The sequence below is a fragment of the Mytilus californianus genome, unplaced genomic scaffold (assembly GCF_021869535.1).
Source record: "Mytilus californianus isolate M0D057914Y unplaced genomic scaffold, xbMytCali1.0.p SCAF_2, whole genome shotgun sequence".
NCBI lineage: Eukaryota > Metazoa > Mollusca > Bivalvia > Mytilida > Mytilidae > Mytilus > Mytilus californianus.
This window is the reverse complement of record NW_026262668.1, coordinates 92,545,584-92,560,464: the sequence shown is the minus strand read 5'-3', so window position 1 is coordinate 92,560,464 and position 14,881 is coordinate 92,545,584. Positions and strand designations below refer to the sequence as shown.

The 14,881-nt window shown below is 31.8% G+C and overlaps 1 protein-coding gene across 4 annotated transcripts in view; it reads left to right on the top strand.

Moving 5' to 3' along the window:
* The window catches only part of LOC127728447 (unconventional myosin-Id-like), a 62,919-nt gene that overhangs the window by 6,765 nt on the left and 41,273 nt on the right, over positions 1 to 14,881 (top strand). For 2 of the 4 annotated variants that reach the window (XM_052235824.1, XM_052235823.1), the window contains exons 2-4: positions 9,440 to 9,648; positions 10,308 to 10,401; positions 11,208 to 11,234. In XM_052235824.1, coding sequence (XP_052091784.1) covers positions 9,440 to 9,648; positions 10,308 to 10,401; positions 11,208 to 11,234 — 330 coding nt within the window. The remainder of the gene's footprint in view (positions 1 to 9,439; positions 9,649 to 10,307; positions 10,402 to 11,207; positions 11,235 to 14,881) is intronic. The other 2 variants (XM_052235826.1, XM_052235825.1) reach the window with 1 other exon arrangement.

Below are 14,881 nucleotides of genomic sequence, written 5' to 3'. Positions count from 1 at the left end.
TAACAAGGGATGTCTTCATGTACTGTGCTTAGTATGTACATGCTACATTTTAATAGTTGTTATACAATGCAGAAATGGTCTGATTATAAGCATGTACTGCACATGTATTACACAGTAACAAGTAAACAATAAATCAATGCCTTTTTTCTTCCAGTAATTTGCTTTAGATCAACATAAAGGTACATGTGTGCTAATTATTACTTTTGTAATCAACATTATTTATTACAGTAAATACATTATAAATATGTACATTGTTTTTGTTCCATTGTACACAATACATTTTTCTGACATAGCACTCCCCCACAATACAAAAAAAAACAATCAAGGAAATAACAGTTCAAATGAGTCAGAATATATAGTAAATGTATAATGAACTATGAATTAATTGATGGAAAAGGCACATCCTGTGCATTAATATGTACATCAAATAGTGTGAAATCATAGAACATAACTCTAAAGGTAGTTATAATCCATCTGCAATTCTCTACAACAGAGAAACACAAACCACAGAATATGACAGTTGGACCCAAACATTTCTGAAATGATCCAATCCTAAGGCTACAAAAATATGGTGCCTCACTCGTTAATGAGCAATAAACAAATATACTTGCAATCTTGATCCCTAATTACTGAATTTCATCATTCATTGTCTCCTGTTTATTCCATATGCTGCTGCATATGAAATGATCAGCATCAACCCTTGAGCTTATTGATAAGATTGAAATATTTTTTTGAAATGAATTTCCTTATCTATAAAATCCTATGTGTTTGGTCTTTTTCTTAGCTGTTTTCTCTCATGTTTCTTTGTTGTCTTTCTGAATATGATTATGTTAATTTTTTGTGGATTGAAGAAAAATTGCATTGTTGTTGATCATGTTTTTGCCAAAATTTGCATCATGAGTCTTGTACTCGTGAACATATGTCTGGACTCATCAATTCAAAACTGGGGAGTCCAAAGATGCATCAAGATTGTAAAATGTTGTAGCAACTGAGCACACATATAATTTGTACACTGTATCATCATTTCTGAGTTCTCACTAAGGCAAGTCCATAAGTCCTGGACTCATAAAAATCTATCTTGACTCACCATTTTAAAAGCTGGTGAGTCCAAAGATGCCATAAGATTGTAAAATGTTGTATCAACATATATCATGGGAACTGAAATGATAAAAATTTAATGTCATATCCTTTGCTACATTAGGTCATGGAGACTGAAATAATGAATTGGATGGCAATACAATTTCTTCCTTCTCACTATTGGACTTGTCATTGCTGAATCCTTAGTGAGTACCTTGAAAACACTCAACAGGAAGTGAATGCATTGTGTCCATCAATGCATACATCCATCCACTATTTATATAAGCTACTGATCATGAGATTACCTTGGAACCGATGATTAGAATTCATTGAAACTTTCACAAATTACAAGAATAACTAGTATCTCAATTGTTTGTAAAACAATTGAAAGGTCTTTCCTGTTAAAGTGATGTTTTCGTAATGTATTTTGTACGACCTTTCATTTGATATACGACAAGCATACCTTCTGAAACTTTTCGCTTTTTACACTAAATGACCCCATCCGCCTTAATTTTCGAGATCGGAAGTATGATATATGTAATGTAGACTTGATGATCTTTCATTTGATATGCGACAACGCCATGTTCTAGAAAGTTTGATTTTTGCACTTAATAACCCCATCAAACTCATTTTTTGAGGACAGGAATCTGATATTTGAAATGTACACGTTACGACCTTTCATTTGAAATACAACAACCTTACCTTAAAAGAAAATTTTATTTTCTGCACTCAATGACCCCACCCAACCCATTTTTGGGGGACGTCAATTTGATATTTGAAATGTACGCTTTATGGACTTTCATTTGATATGCGACAACCTGACCATCTGAGAAGTTTGAATTTTTTGCACTAAATGACCCCACCCTTCCCCCTGGGATAAAAAGGGGTTTAACATTTTCATTTTTGAGTAGAGCTCGTTAAGACCTTCAATTTGATATATCAAATGACCCCATTTGGCAAAGTGCCAAAAATGATGCAATATCAATTGTATAAATAGAAATTATGAAACTTACAAAGTAAATGCAAAACATAAAATTTCAAATTGATTTTATGGGGTTTTTTTTCATTGAATGTTTTTGGTATTTAATCAAACATATAACCATGATGAACTCTTTAATTTCTGAAAATTTCAGGTGGTAAACTGTTGTTAAATCAGAAATACATGCCTCCGCTCGCAAAATTTCAAACTGCATTATCTCTTAAATGACAACAGATATCTCAAATCTGTTAAAAGAAAAATGCTCTGCAGTAAAAGGACAACATTTTAAAAAAAAATCTGGACAATTCCAAAGTTCATCAAGGTCACAATGAATTATCAAATATATGATGCAATATCAAACTTGAGAACCGGAAGTCGTAGAGACATGGGATTACCACCATTCAACTCAGGACCACTTGACCTTTCAAATGTCACAAGGTCAAGGTCATGGTACACTCTGAAGGTCAAGATTAAATTTCATCATGACCTGAAATTGACCTCAAATTGAAGGTCTTGAATTACTGATCATCTTTCCAGTTTATAGAAGGTTGATATCTGTTACCTTTAAAAAGATATACATATGTTACTATAGTTTTAAGAATTATGTTAATGTAACTTTTGAACAGACGGTCGGACATTTTTGAGCTTAATATATAAAATGTAGAGCTCGTCGAGAGGAACATTTTATACACAGTATGTATGCAGCAAACTCTTATCGTTTTCTTAATATGCAAGCTTGAAATTGCAGCGTAATTTTTTTTTGCACTCGGTGACCTTTGACCTTGGATGCAAATTGAAGGTCACATGAACTTAAGATTATTGGTGTAGGTCCCAAGTCTCTACGACTTCCGGTTCTCGAAATACAATTTTTCAAAAATTGTGTATATTTTTTCAAGAGAAATAACTCCTTATAAGGGTCAATAACAAAATTATTTTATATGTTCATTAACATTGCCATCTGTTCGTGTACATGTTGCTGTTTTCAAATCGATTCTATCCCTAATACTTTTTGAGAAAAATGCAAAGGAAAGAAATTGCTTCAAGGGGATATAACTCGCATAGGGGATAATGAAATCCTATGCAGCCTCATATGGTAGTACATCATGATGAGATCTACCTATTGTCCAAATAAGGTCATGATATCTTTAAAAACAACGAGAGGGGGCCATGTCGAAAAAATCCAATAAAAGGGAGATTACTTCTACAGGGGATGATGAAATCCTTAACAGGGTCATGTGGTAATACTTCAAGATGAGGTCTATCGATGGTCCATATTTGGTCTTGATAACTTCAACAGAAACGGGGGGAGGGCATTCCCAAAAAATGTTGGAAGAAAAAAAAGAAAAAAAAAAAAAAAAAAAAAAAAGAAAAAGAAAAAAAAAAAACATTAGAAAAACAATAAGGTCTTTCCTAACGGAGTGGAAAGACCTTAAAAAGAGTATGAAACGGCTTCATCAACTTCTTTTTTATTCAATTTATTTTTAGGTTATCTGCCGCAAGTGATTTAAGGCCTTTCGTCTCATGTCCATGCATGAATGGGACGAAAAAAAATGGTGAAAGAACTATATATTCCAAAAATAAAGCGGGCAGTTTTATTTATTTTCATGTTAAGAACTGAGCTACAGCTTTGACATGGTCTACTGTAAAATGGTAAATTTCTAGAAAAAAAATCTACAACATAAAATATGCATTTTATACAGTGTAACAAAAATATATTGTGCATGCATATGTTAATTGGAGATGTGAAAAAAAACCAGAATTTCACTGTATATGCATAGTAGAAAGAATTAATCATCTTAAATTGAATGTAACAAGGATTTCTACAGCTGTTGTACAGTTTTAACATTTTGTAAAGCAGCTCATATAAAGAGGTTATGTAAGGGGTAAAGTGAGCTGTAGTTACAGGAAAATTCCTTTTAATAGCTGTTCAGTTTTTATTTATACACATGGACACACCAATTGGAGCAAAGATGCATTTGCCAAATAATAAAATTTGCATTTCCAGTTCAGTGAGATTTTGTACTAGATTTGTTTGAAACAAAAATATTGTTTGTTAAAACATTGTTCAAATTGTTAAAAAATACAAATAATATTCCCTTATATAAAGTAAAAAATATGATGAAAATCAGCCATAAAGTACTTATATTGCTGTTCTTCGTCTTTACATTACATTTAGGTCTGTAACATGAAGCAAAAGGTCACTTAACTGCAAATTCCAAGACAGCCCCTAAAACCAGTTTAAGGTAAATGGAGGAAACTATTTGCCAGTTGTTGATATATAGCTATGTTTTTACATTTGTGCATTGAAGCACACAGATACAAAATATCCAAAAATTTCACAAAAAAATGAAATTTCATACCAACTGTCATAATTTGCTCAACAATCTGACTGTCAAATACAGACACAATACAAATATTTTGATGACTCCTCCAGGGCAGATCAAGATATGCAGGAAATAATGGTTAATAGGGCAGATCATTGTTTGGAGGTACTTTTTGAAATTTAAATTTGTTTGGCTATAAATCTCTAGATGCCATGAATTTTATGGAAATTTTTCAGTTGTGTGAACTCTGATTGTACTTTATCAGAAGATCTACCTGGCTGTTTGTAATTTAAATTTTGATTAACCATTAAAGATGCTAGATCTGACATTTATTGGTTTGCCCTATTTATAAAATTCAGCTTCATTTAACAGTTGTTATGTATTACATATTGTATTCACATTTCTTGAATTTCATTAGATGATGATATATTATATACACATGTACTTTTAAGGGTAAAATACTTGACATATGAGGGTGTATTTAATTTTTATGACTAGAATTTGCATTTACAAAAATACTACAATGTACTTCTATTAGTCACCCACACATACTCAAATTTATAAAAGATAAAATAAGATATAAGCCCTGCCTTTGATTAATTTAACAGAAAGTATTGAGACAGTGCAAATAGTTACAGCAAAGAATCTTGGCCTCAAGATTTTTTATCTTTAGTTGTGATCTTTGAACTTTAAAATTATAAAAAAAAACCTGCTTTGAAGCTACAGTTCTTAGATAATACTAAACTTTGTTGGATTCATTCAATTGAGGGGCTTTCTTTAACGATATCTTGTGGGTGGTAGACAGCAGACTGAATATACAAGGTTATTACAATTTTGTACTGTATACTAAGTAAATAGAATATAGTTGTAAAACACCTTTGTTGATATTTTTTCTTTACAGTTTGAAAGTGTCATTTGTATTACCAAGGTTCACAACTGTCTTAAAATATCACTAATGTGCCGATTTTGATATAAGAAAAACAGAATAATCTTGATAATCAAAATGATTTAAAAATGGCAATAGAAGGGTTAGAAAACAATCATAAATTCACTATTATTACAACACTTGTTTTGATCCAGTGTAGACCAGTGGTTGTTTTTCACTAAGGAAATTTCACTGATTGTGTCGATTGTGTTGATGCATTAAAGTAGAAGAATTATAGTCATTAGCTTCAAAATCATGTATAAATTAGTTGGAAAGTTCCTCTCCAATATACTTCAGGTGAAACCTTAGATGTCTCTACTGCCCTCGCCCACATAATTCTGAAAAGCCTAAGAAAAATGTAAGTGTAAAAACATGTAGTTACAAAGTTGAAGTCTCTGTTTTATGCTTTTTAAGTTTTTTGATTAAACTGAAAAAGTGTTCTTAGATAAGCAAGTTTAACAGTTCAAATGCATTCTTATAAGAAATGAATTGCTAAGGAGAAAAGGGGGGACAGATAAAATAGTGACAAACAAAACTATAAGCAGAAAAAAGATAGAAAAGCACCAGAAACTATCCACCAATTCTTTTAAAGTATTAGGAGCCTGGCTATCTTTGTTAATGAACTACATTTGTCATAAGTTTGATGTCAAGTTTAGCATTTAAACTAAATTGACATTTTTGTGTATACATGTATAAAGGAAATAATGTACTTTTTTAAACCTTGTATCATATTTATACATGTAAACTATAAATATGTAAATGTAGGTTTAAACAAGAATGTGTCCATAGTACACGGATACCCCACTCACACTATCATTTTCTATGTTCAGTGGACCGTGAGATTGAGGTCAAAACACTTATTTGGCATTAAAATTAAAAAGATCATAGCATAGGGAACATGTGTATTAAGTTTCAAGTTGATTGGACTTCAACTTCATCAAAAACTACCTTGACCAAGAACTTTAACCTGAAGTGGGACAGACAGACGAACGAACGGACACACAGACCAGAAATCATAATGCCCCTACTACTATTGTAGGTGGGGCATAAAAATTGCAAAAAAATAATTCCTTATTTTATGAAAATGTAGTCGTCAAATTTGTAATGTTAATTGATGAAAGTGTACAGTATATTTTGCAGTAGGTATATATGTATGTATTTGATGAAAATAGTTAAGGTACATCAAAGAAATAGGAAATGAAAAGGAAGGATATATCAATAATGATTAAAACAAGATTTGCATATATATATATGATATACATGTTAAAAGTTTGAATCCTAGAAATATATAAATACATATTGAAGACAATATGAAGAACATTGTAACATAAGTTCCACATTCCTGAGATGTTCCCCCCTCTCCCTAAATATTAAGATTTATGTTTTGATCAGGTGATATACCTGATATATAATGTTGACTAACTGGGTTTTACCTGTAATTAAAACTAGGTATTGATAGACATACACCTTTTAGTATCAGGTAGGAAGTATAGGATGTCATTACCATAATTAGATCTACATGACAAATTTACAAGGTCAAGTTATTCCAACTATTTAAAAAGAGCTTTAAACTATAGTTTCAGTACATATATGTACTTGAAATTGAAAGAAATCTTATCAGCAAGTTTGCTGATACACCTAATGTGTCATACCCAATGTAAACAGTAGATTAACAAAGTATACAGCATTTACAAATTACTCTATAAAAACAAAATTAAAAGGATTTGATTTTGTAGATAATTTATCATTAAACTATAATTCAGCTGTTTGTAGGACTATTTGTTGGTGTACAGTACAGTATCTATAATTCAGCTGTTTGTAGGACTATTTGTTGGTGTACAGTACAGTATCTATAAGTCAGCTGTTTGTAGGACTATTTGTTGGTGTACAGTACAGTATCTATAAGTCAGCTGTTTGTAGGACTATTTGTTGGTGTACAGTACAGTATCTACAAGTCAGCTGTTTGTAGGACTATTTGTTGGTGTACAGTACAGTATCTATAATTCAGCTGTTTGTAGGACTATTTGTTGGTGTACAGTACAGTATCTATAATTCAGCTGTTTGTTTGATATTTGTTGGTGTACAGTACAGTATCTATAATTCAGCTGTTTGTAGGACTATTTGTTGGTGTACAGTACAGTATCTATAATTCAGCTGTTTGTAGGACTATTTGTTGGTGTACAGTACAGTATCTATAATTCAGCTGTTTGTAGGACTATTTGTTGGTGTACAGTACAGTATCTATAATTCAGCTGTTTGTTTGACTATTTGTTGGTGTACAGTACAGTATCTACACTTCACAAGTAGATCACAGAATAGTCAAAATTATTATAAGCCTACTTAGAAATACAGACACAATTACAAAATGGGTTTTGTCCATTTCTAGTAAAAAGATTTGCATCATATTTAGGGATGGGAGAATTTCTTTTCAGGTTAACAGGTTGATTTTTATGTGTCCTGCTGCTGATAACTAAATATCTAGCATGAATGTATTAGGTCTACTATCAACCAATAATTCTTTGACGTCTCATTCTTTTTAGTTGTTATATAAATGTATGTTACATTTTCAGTAAATATAAAAATAAGGAGATGAGGTATGATTGCCAATGAGACAACTATCCACCAAAGTTCAAATTAAGTGGATGTAAGCAAACATAGGCAACCATACGGCCTTCAACAATGAGAAAAACCCATGCCATATAGTCGGCTAAAAAAGGCCCTGACATGAAAAATATAAAACAATTCAATTGAGAGAACTAATGGCCTAATTTATAACAAAACAATTTATGAAAAACAAATATGACAGACATGAACCACCGACAACCACTGAACTACAGGCTCCTGACTTGGGACAAGCACATAAAGAATGTGGCGGGGTTAAACATGTTTCTGAGCGCTCAACCCTCCCCTAACCTGGGACAGTGTTGTACCAGCACCACAAAAGAACAAACTATAAAAATCAGTTGAAAAGGCTTAACTCATCAGATCGATACAAAGCATAAAAACATCAAACATAAACCAAGACTGGTTATAGTTGAAAAAAGCTTATCTCATCAGATCGATACAAAGCATAAAAACAAATTCAAACATAAACACAGACCGGACGTGGCAGGGTATTTATCCATCCCTCATCCCTAACAACATAAAGGACACAAGTACAGATCTGAGAGTACTCACAGTTACTGACAGCTGGTTCAAAGCCAATAACAACTAATACAAAAAATCATGTATCTAAGACTTAAATATCAATCAGTACACATCCAACATCCAATTGATTTAGTGTAAAGACGTCTTGTTAACAGTCAGAGAAAAACATCACCTTGTGCAATGCCAAAATAAAGGTATTGACAGATTGTAGTACCTTTAAAGTGCATATGTGTATAACAAAACTATTTAGTATGATTTTAATTTACTGATAACAAAATCAATAAATATACCAATAAAACAATATTCAAAGATCTAATTACAGTGTTGAATTGGTAACAGCTTGTCACAAATTTCCTTCTTACCTTTGTCAGGTACTTATGAGATATAAATTTTGTGAAGTTGAAATTCATAAATATACCTGCGCATCAAAACTTTAAATCGGTAAAATAGTGCTTTTATGCCCCAGCTGTAGCTGAGGGGGCGTGAAGTGTTACCCTTATCTGTCTGTCCCGTCCGTCACATACATCTCCAAAATTGGTTTCCGTTCTCTAACTTTAGTTTGCCTCAACCAATTGTTATGAAACTTGTACACAATGCTTATAATCTCAAAACAGTCTTAACTACATGAATCCTGCATCTGTATGTGGAAGTTGACTCATGCATATTCACAAGTGGGGGCATCTGTGGCCCCATAGACACATTTACCATTTATTTACTTTTAATACTTGTCAATATGTAATAATACATGTATTGACATTTATATGGATGATGTTTCTTAATGGCTTACATGCATGTAGCAATATAGAAGTAGGTCAAGACTACTTTTTCAACCAGTGTTATTCACAGTAGTAAAGTATAATTCTGTTTAACTTACGGGCCTTGGACAGTGATAAAAATAAACAATGACAGAGTGTTTAAAAAAAAAAACCAACTCACACTTATAATTGAGTTAAATATTTTAAGTTTTACTTGCTTTCTGTTTTATAGATATGAGAAGAACAGATTATATACATACATTGGAGAGGTGGTTGTGTCTGTCAATCCTTACAAACCTGTGGATATATACAACAAGAACTATGTTGATGAGTACAAAGGAAGGGAAATTTACGAGAGGCCACCACATATATTTGCTCTCGCTGACAGTGCATATAAAACGATGAAAAGAAAAAGTAGAGATACATGTATTGTAATATCAGGTATGAAGATACAAAACTTGTAATAAGCAAATCAGACTGTTTTACTTATCTGAATTTGTCTTTTTAAAAAATGTTTATAGCTTTTGTCTTAGTGGTCTCATGGTAGCACATCTCCCTTGCATTGGGATGAGTATCCCATTCAGCTCAAACCAAAAACCTCAAAATTGGTATATGCTGCTTATCTTAGAGCTTTGTTGTAAAACCTGGTCAAAACATGAACACTTAAACATTTTGTGAAAAGAAGTCATTTAGACAGTATTGATGGACATATACCCGTAACTGGCTATTTGTAAACATTAACAATCTATCAAATAAAATTTGTCATTCATGCTAAAACAAAAACCTGCAGAGGAATTGCTTGTTTATATTTTAAACCAAAATGAGCATTTTTGAACTTGAGGTAAGGGAAGATGCTAAGTGCATAGTTGAATGTGATATTTCAAAATCAATAAATATTTCATCCCTTGCATCAGCAAATATGATTTGTATTGCGCAATCAAACCTTAAAACTGAAAAAAAATGGGAGTAAATTTATAGATCTAAATAAACATGTTGGACAAAATAAATTTTAAAACTACCAACTGCTGGTTAGTGATATAATTATATACTGGAAAAGAGATTTTTTATTCAAATTATTCAAATTATTGTATATTTTTCAGGTGAAAGTGGTTCAGGTAAAACAGAAGCATCCAAGATAATAATGAGATATATAGCTGCTGTGACCAATGTTGGTGGCCAGAAAGAAGTTGAAAGGTTAGTGATGCTTTAGTGTTAACAAAATAAGGCATGTAAACTAGAGCAGTATGAGAAGTGTGCTTTTCTCAACATGCTTAAAAAAATTTCAGTTTCATACCCCAACATCCATTAGACTATTACTGAAAAACAACACTGAATTAATATCCAACCAGTGGAATTTATACTTGTATATATTGCAACTTGCAAGCATTCATTTATAAAATTTCATTGATTATTTGGAAACTAAACCAACTTATTTTCTTGAATACTCTTTCCGTTTAATCCTGTCTAGCCTATTTCATAGTGAGTCATTTGTGTGTATTGATATGATAGTACATCCAAGTTTGACAAGCTCAAGATGATTATGTTCATGTTATTTATCTATTCACAAAATTCCTAAAAATTAATTGGTTTACAGGATGTAGATATACACAATCAATATCATAATTTTGTTAATGTTGAAATATTTCAAACCTACAGTCATTTTAATACTCTGGACACTCTTCCTCCACCAATAAAAACTGACTGCCACAAAATAGCGCAATAGTATTAAACACCAATTAATCAATCGTTAATGTTGAAGTATTTCAAACCTACAGTCATTTTAATATACATCTCCAATATCATTGAAAACACACTATAGCTGTTTATCCATAAATGTTGTCTATATGATTTTTTGTATATAGAAAAGAGTGCAAGTTTTATGTATGTATTTGGTATGACAGTTTCTGCATTTGAAGGTGCAGTGTATCTGGACCCTAGTCACCTGCTACAATTTATATACATAGTGTACATATATAGATAAAATGTAATTATATATTTAGGATAAATGTATCAAAAGAAATTGAGAGGTTTGTTGTCTCCATATATATTAAAACTATCTTCAAAAAAATAAATGCAAGTCAGCTTCTTTAATTCTTTTTTTCTCGAATGCTTACTCCTGCCAAGTGCCATTGTCATGATAAATAAGAGTAAACTTGAACATGAACAGATACTATTTGTACTTGCATGTTCTGTTTATGGCGATTTTGTTTTTTTTTAAATAAAATGGTGAAATAATCTTGTAAGTCTTTTATTTCAATAGGGTATTTTTGCATACAACCACTTTGGATGTAACACTACAAATTCATACAATCAAATCTTTTTATCCTATTTGAGAGATTTAAGCTTGTAAAATACAAAAGAGTTTAGATGCTTTTATTCCATTGCATGTACTTTCTTTTTTATTCATTTAATTTATTTATCAATTTGTTGTTTTTCAAGTACAGAATGTTTTTCTTGTCTCATATTTGCTCTCTCCTTTTTTTGTCTCGCTTTGACAGAGTCAAAAAGCGAGACATAGGTATGCTGTTTCCTGCGGCGGCGGCGTCAACAATGTATTAGTTTGTGATAAGTTCTAGTTTATGGTGAACCACTAGTGGTAGGTCAATGATATTTGATATGCAGTTGTATTAGCATTGGCACATCTCATTACCATGGAGATTATTTGGCCCTGCCCCCTCAGTCATGGTCTATTGACTTCTAAACTGTGCTTAGTTTACATGTATTAGTTTGTGATTAGGTCAGTTTATGGGGAACCACTAGTGGTAGGTCAATGATATTTGGTATGCAGTTGTATAAGCATTGGCATATCTCATTTCCATGGAGATTATTTGGTCCCGCCCCCTTGGTCATGGTCTATTGACTTTGAAACTTTTGCTTAGTTTTCATGTATTAGTTTGTGATTAGTTCAGTTTAAGGGGGACTGTTAGTGGTAGGCCAATGTTAATTGGTATGCAGTTGTATAAGCATTAGCACATCTCATTTCCATGGAGAATATTTGGCCCCGCCCCATCAGTCATGGTCTATTGACTTTGAAACTTTTGCTTAGTTTACATATGTATTAGTTTGTGATTAGGTCCGTTTAAGATGAACTACTAATGTTAAGTCAATGATATTTTGTATGCGAATGTATTGGCATTTGCAAGTTTCATTTCCATGGAAATTATATAACCCCACCCCCTCATTATGGTTTATTGACTTTGAAACTTTTACATAGTTTACAAGTTAATGTTTGTGTTTAGATTTGTTTAAAGGGAACGACTTATGAAAAGTCAATGGTATTTGGTATGCAGTTGTATTAGCATTGGCACATCTGATTTCCATAGAGATTGTTTAGCAAATAACAAATAGGCGAGACATATCTCTGTGTTAACAGTTTATTTCCTTTTTTTAAACTCATTCTTAGAAATATACAACCTACAAGAATGTATGTGCCCTTTATAGATGGGATATTTTACAGTATGCTGATTCTATGCTGTTGTCCATGCCTTTTTACATTTACATTTGCAAGTCTCATATCTCAATAGAATTCCTAGTTGATCTTGGTATCAATTACAGCAAGCTTCTTTTCTACTTTCCTTTTGTTCCAGTGGTATGGTTGGTATCAATCACAGCAAGCTTCTTTTTTCTACTTTCCTTTTGTTCCAGTGTTATGGAACCTCAATCATATAAAGATGTCACGTTTCCATATTTCTTACAAATTTTTAAGGTTTGCAAATTTTAAAATCATAATGAGTAGATAAATGTGATCCCTTTCAATATTGACAAGTTATGGATATGTTTATTAGAAATATGTTTAAGATTGTGCAGATTTTTTATGTGTTTTACTTTTACAACGTACAGTCTAGGTAGAAGAGAGAGGTTTGTAGGCGTGTAAAACTGGTTCAATTCCACCACATTTTATGCCTGTATAATGTATTGTTAGTTGTTGATGTGGTATGTTGTTCTGTCCAATATTTTTGATTATTTCTGTAACCTTTTATAACCCACACTAAAACAGAGTTAGGGTGCTATCTAACAGTTTGGCATTTTTCTCAACAATTACAAAACAGACTTTTTTTGGTATCAAGCTTCATATCAGCAATTTAAGCTATACCTTGTGAAGTTGCGACACATTTTCAGATCTGATACTTATCTTCTTCTTGTTTGTTTTTCACATATAAGAAATAGTCATCACATTTTTCTCAGCAACTACAAATCTTTTTGAAAAAATTCCTCATAGTGATAAATGATACTGTTTGACACATTTGCATATCTGTCACTTCACTTTTGCTGGTTACATTTACATGCATATAAAAACAAGGAAATGTGGTATGATTGCCAATGAGACAACTGTCCACCAAAGTTCGTTCAAATGAAGTGGATGTTAGCAATGTTCTTTACATTGATGCACATTTGAGAAATTTTAGTTGCATTTTCCCAGCAACTGCAAGTCATAGCTTAATGAAAAAGTATGTTACATCTAAAAAGAACAACTACTTTTTTCAAGGTTGTTGAGAGATCCTTGTATTATAAGTTCATAGCACAGCTGTTTATTTCTACATGTTAAAGATGTCATGATTTGATTTTTAGTTTTTCTGTTTTAATAACCATATTGTGAACTGTTATATACATAAATTCTATTTTAGTATATGCTTAAGACCAGAAATGTTACCAGTATTTCTTTTGATTCCAATTAAAGTCTGCTGATAAACAGAACCAGTAATTTGATTTAGTCAGAAAATGATTTGATAGATTGTTTTTCGTTTTTCTATTATTATTACAGATTATATGTATTGTACATCATCAAGTCCATATATCATATACAAGGGAAGACAGCAGGCAACAAAGAATGTTTTTCAAAATTTTGTTTCACTGAAATTGATTAAGTTATTACAGATTATATCTATTGTCAATGCCAAATCCGTATATCATATAAAGAAAGACAACAGGCCAAAAAATATGATTTTTTATTTCCCACTAAAATTACATAATTAAAATGTGGAAAATATAAACAGAATAACTTTTCATGTATTTCAGAATAATATTGAAATATTATTTTTTATTGTAGGATTTTTTAGCTCACCGGGGCCAGAAGGGCCCCATGTGAGCTTATGTCATCACTTGGCGTCCGTTGTCTGTCGTCGTCCTAAACTATTTACAAGAATCTTCCCCTCTGAAACTACTGGATCAAATACCTTCAAACTATAACTGAATGTTCCTTAGTGTATCTAGTTTATAAAGTGTATCCGAAGTTTTGATCCATCAACAAACATGGCCACCATGGCTAAAAATAGAACATAGGGGTCAAATGCAGTTTTTGGCTTATATCTCAAAAACTAAAGCATTTAGAGCAAATCTGACATGGGGTAAATATGTTCAATAGGTCAAGATCTATCACCCTTAAAATTTACAGACGAATCGAACAACCCATTGTTGGGTTGCTGCCACTAAATATGTAATTTTAAGGAAATTTTGCAATTTTTGGTTATTATCTTGAATATTATTGAAGATAACGATAAACTGTAAACAGCAAAAATGTTCAGCAAAGTAAGATCTACAAAAAAGTTTAATGACTAAAATTGTTAATTGACCCCTCACAGAGTAATTGCCCTTAAGGACAATTTTACACAACTTGTTCATCATGTTTGCTAACGTTTAAAAATCTTCTCCTCTGAAACTACTGGGCCTAATACTT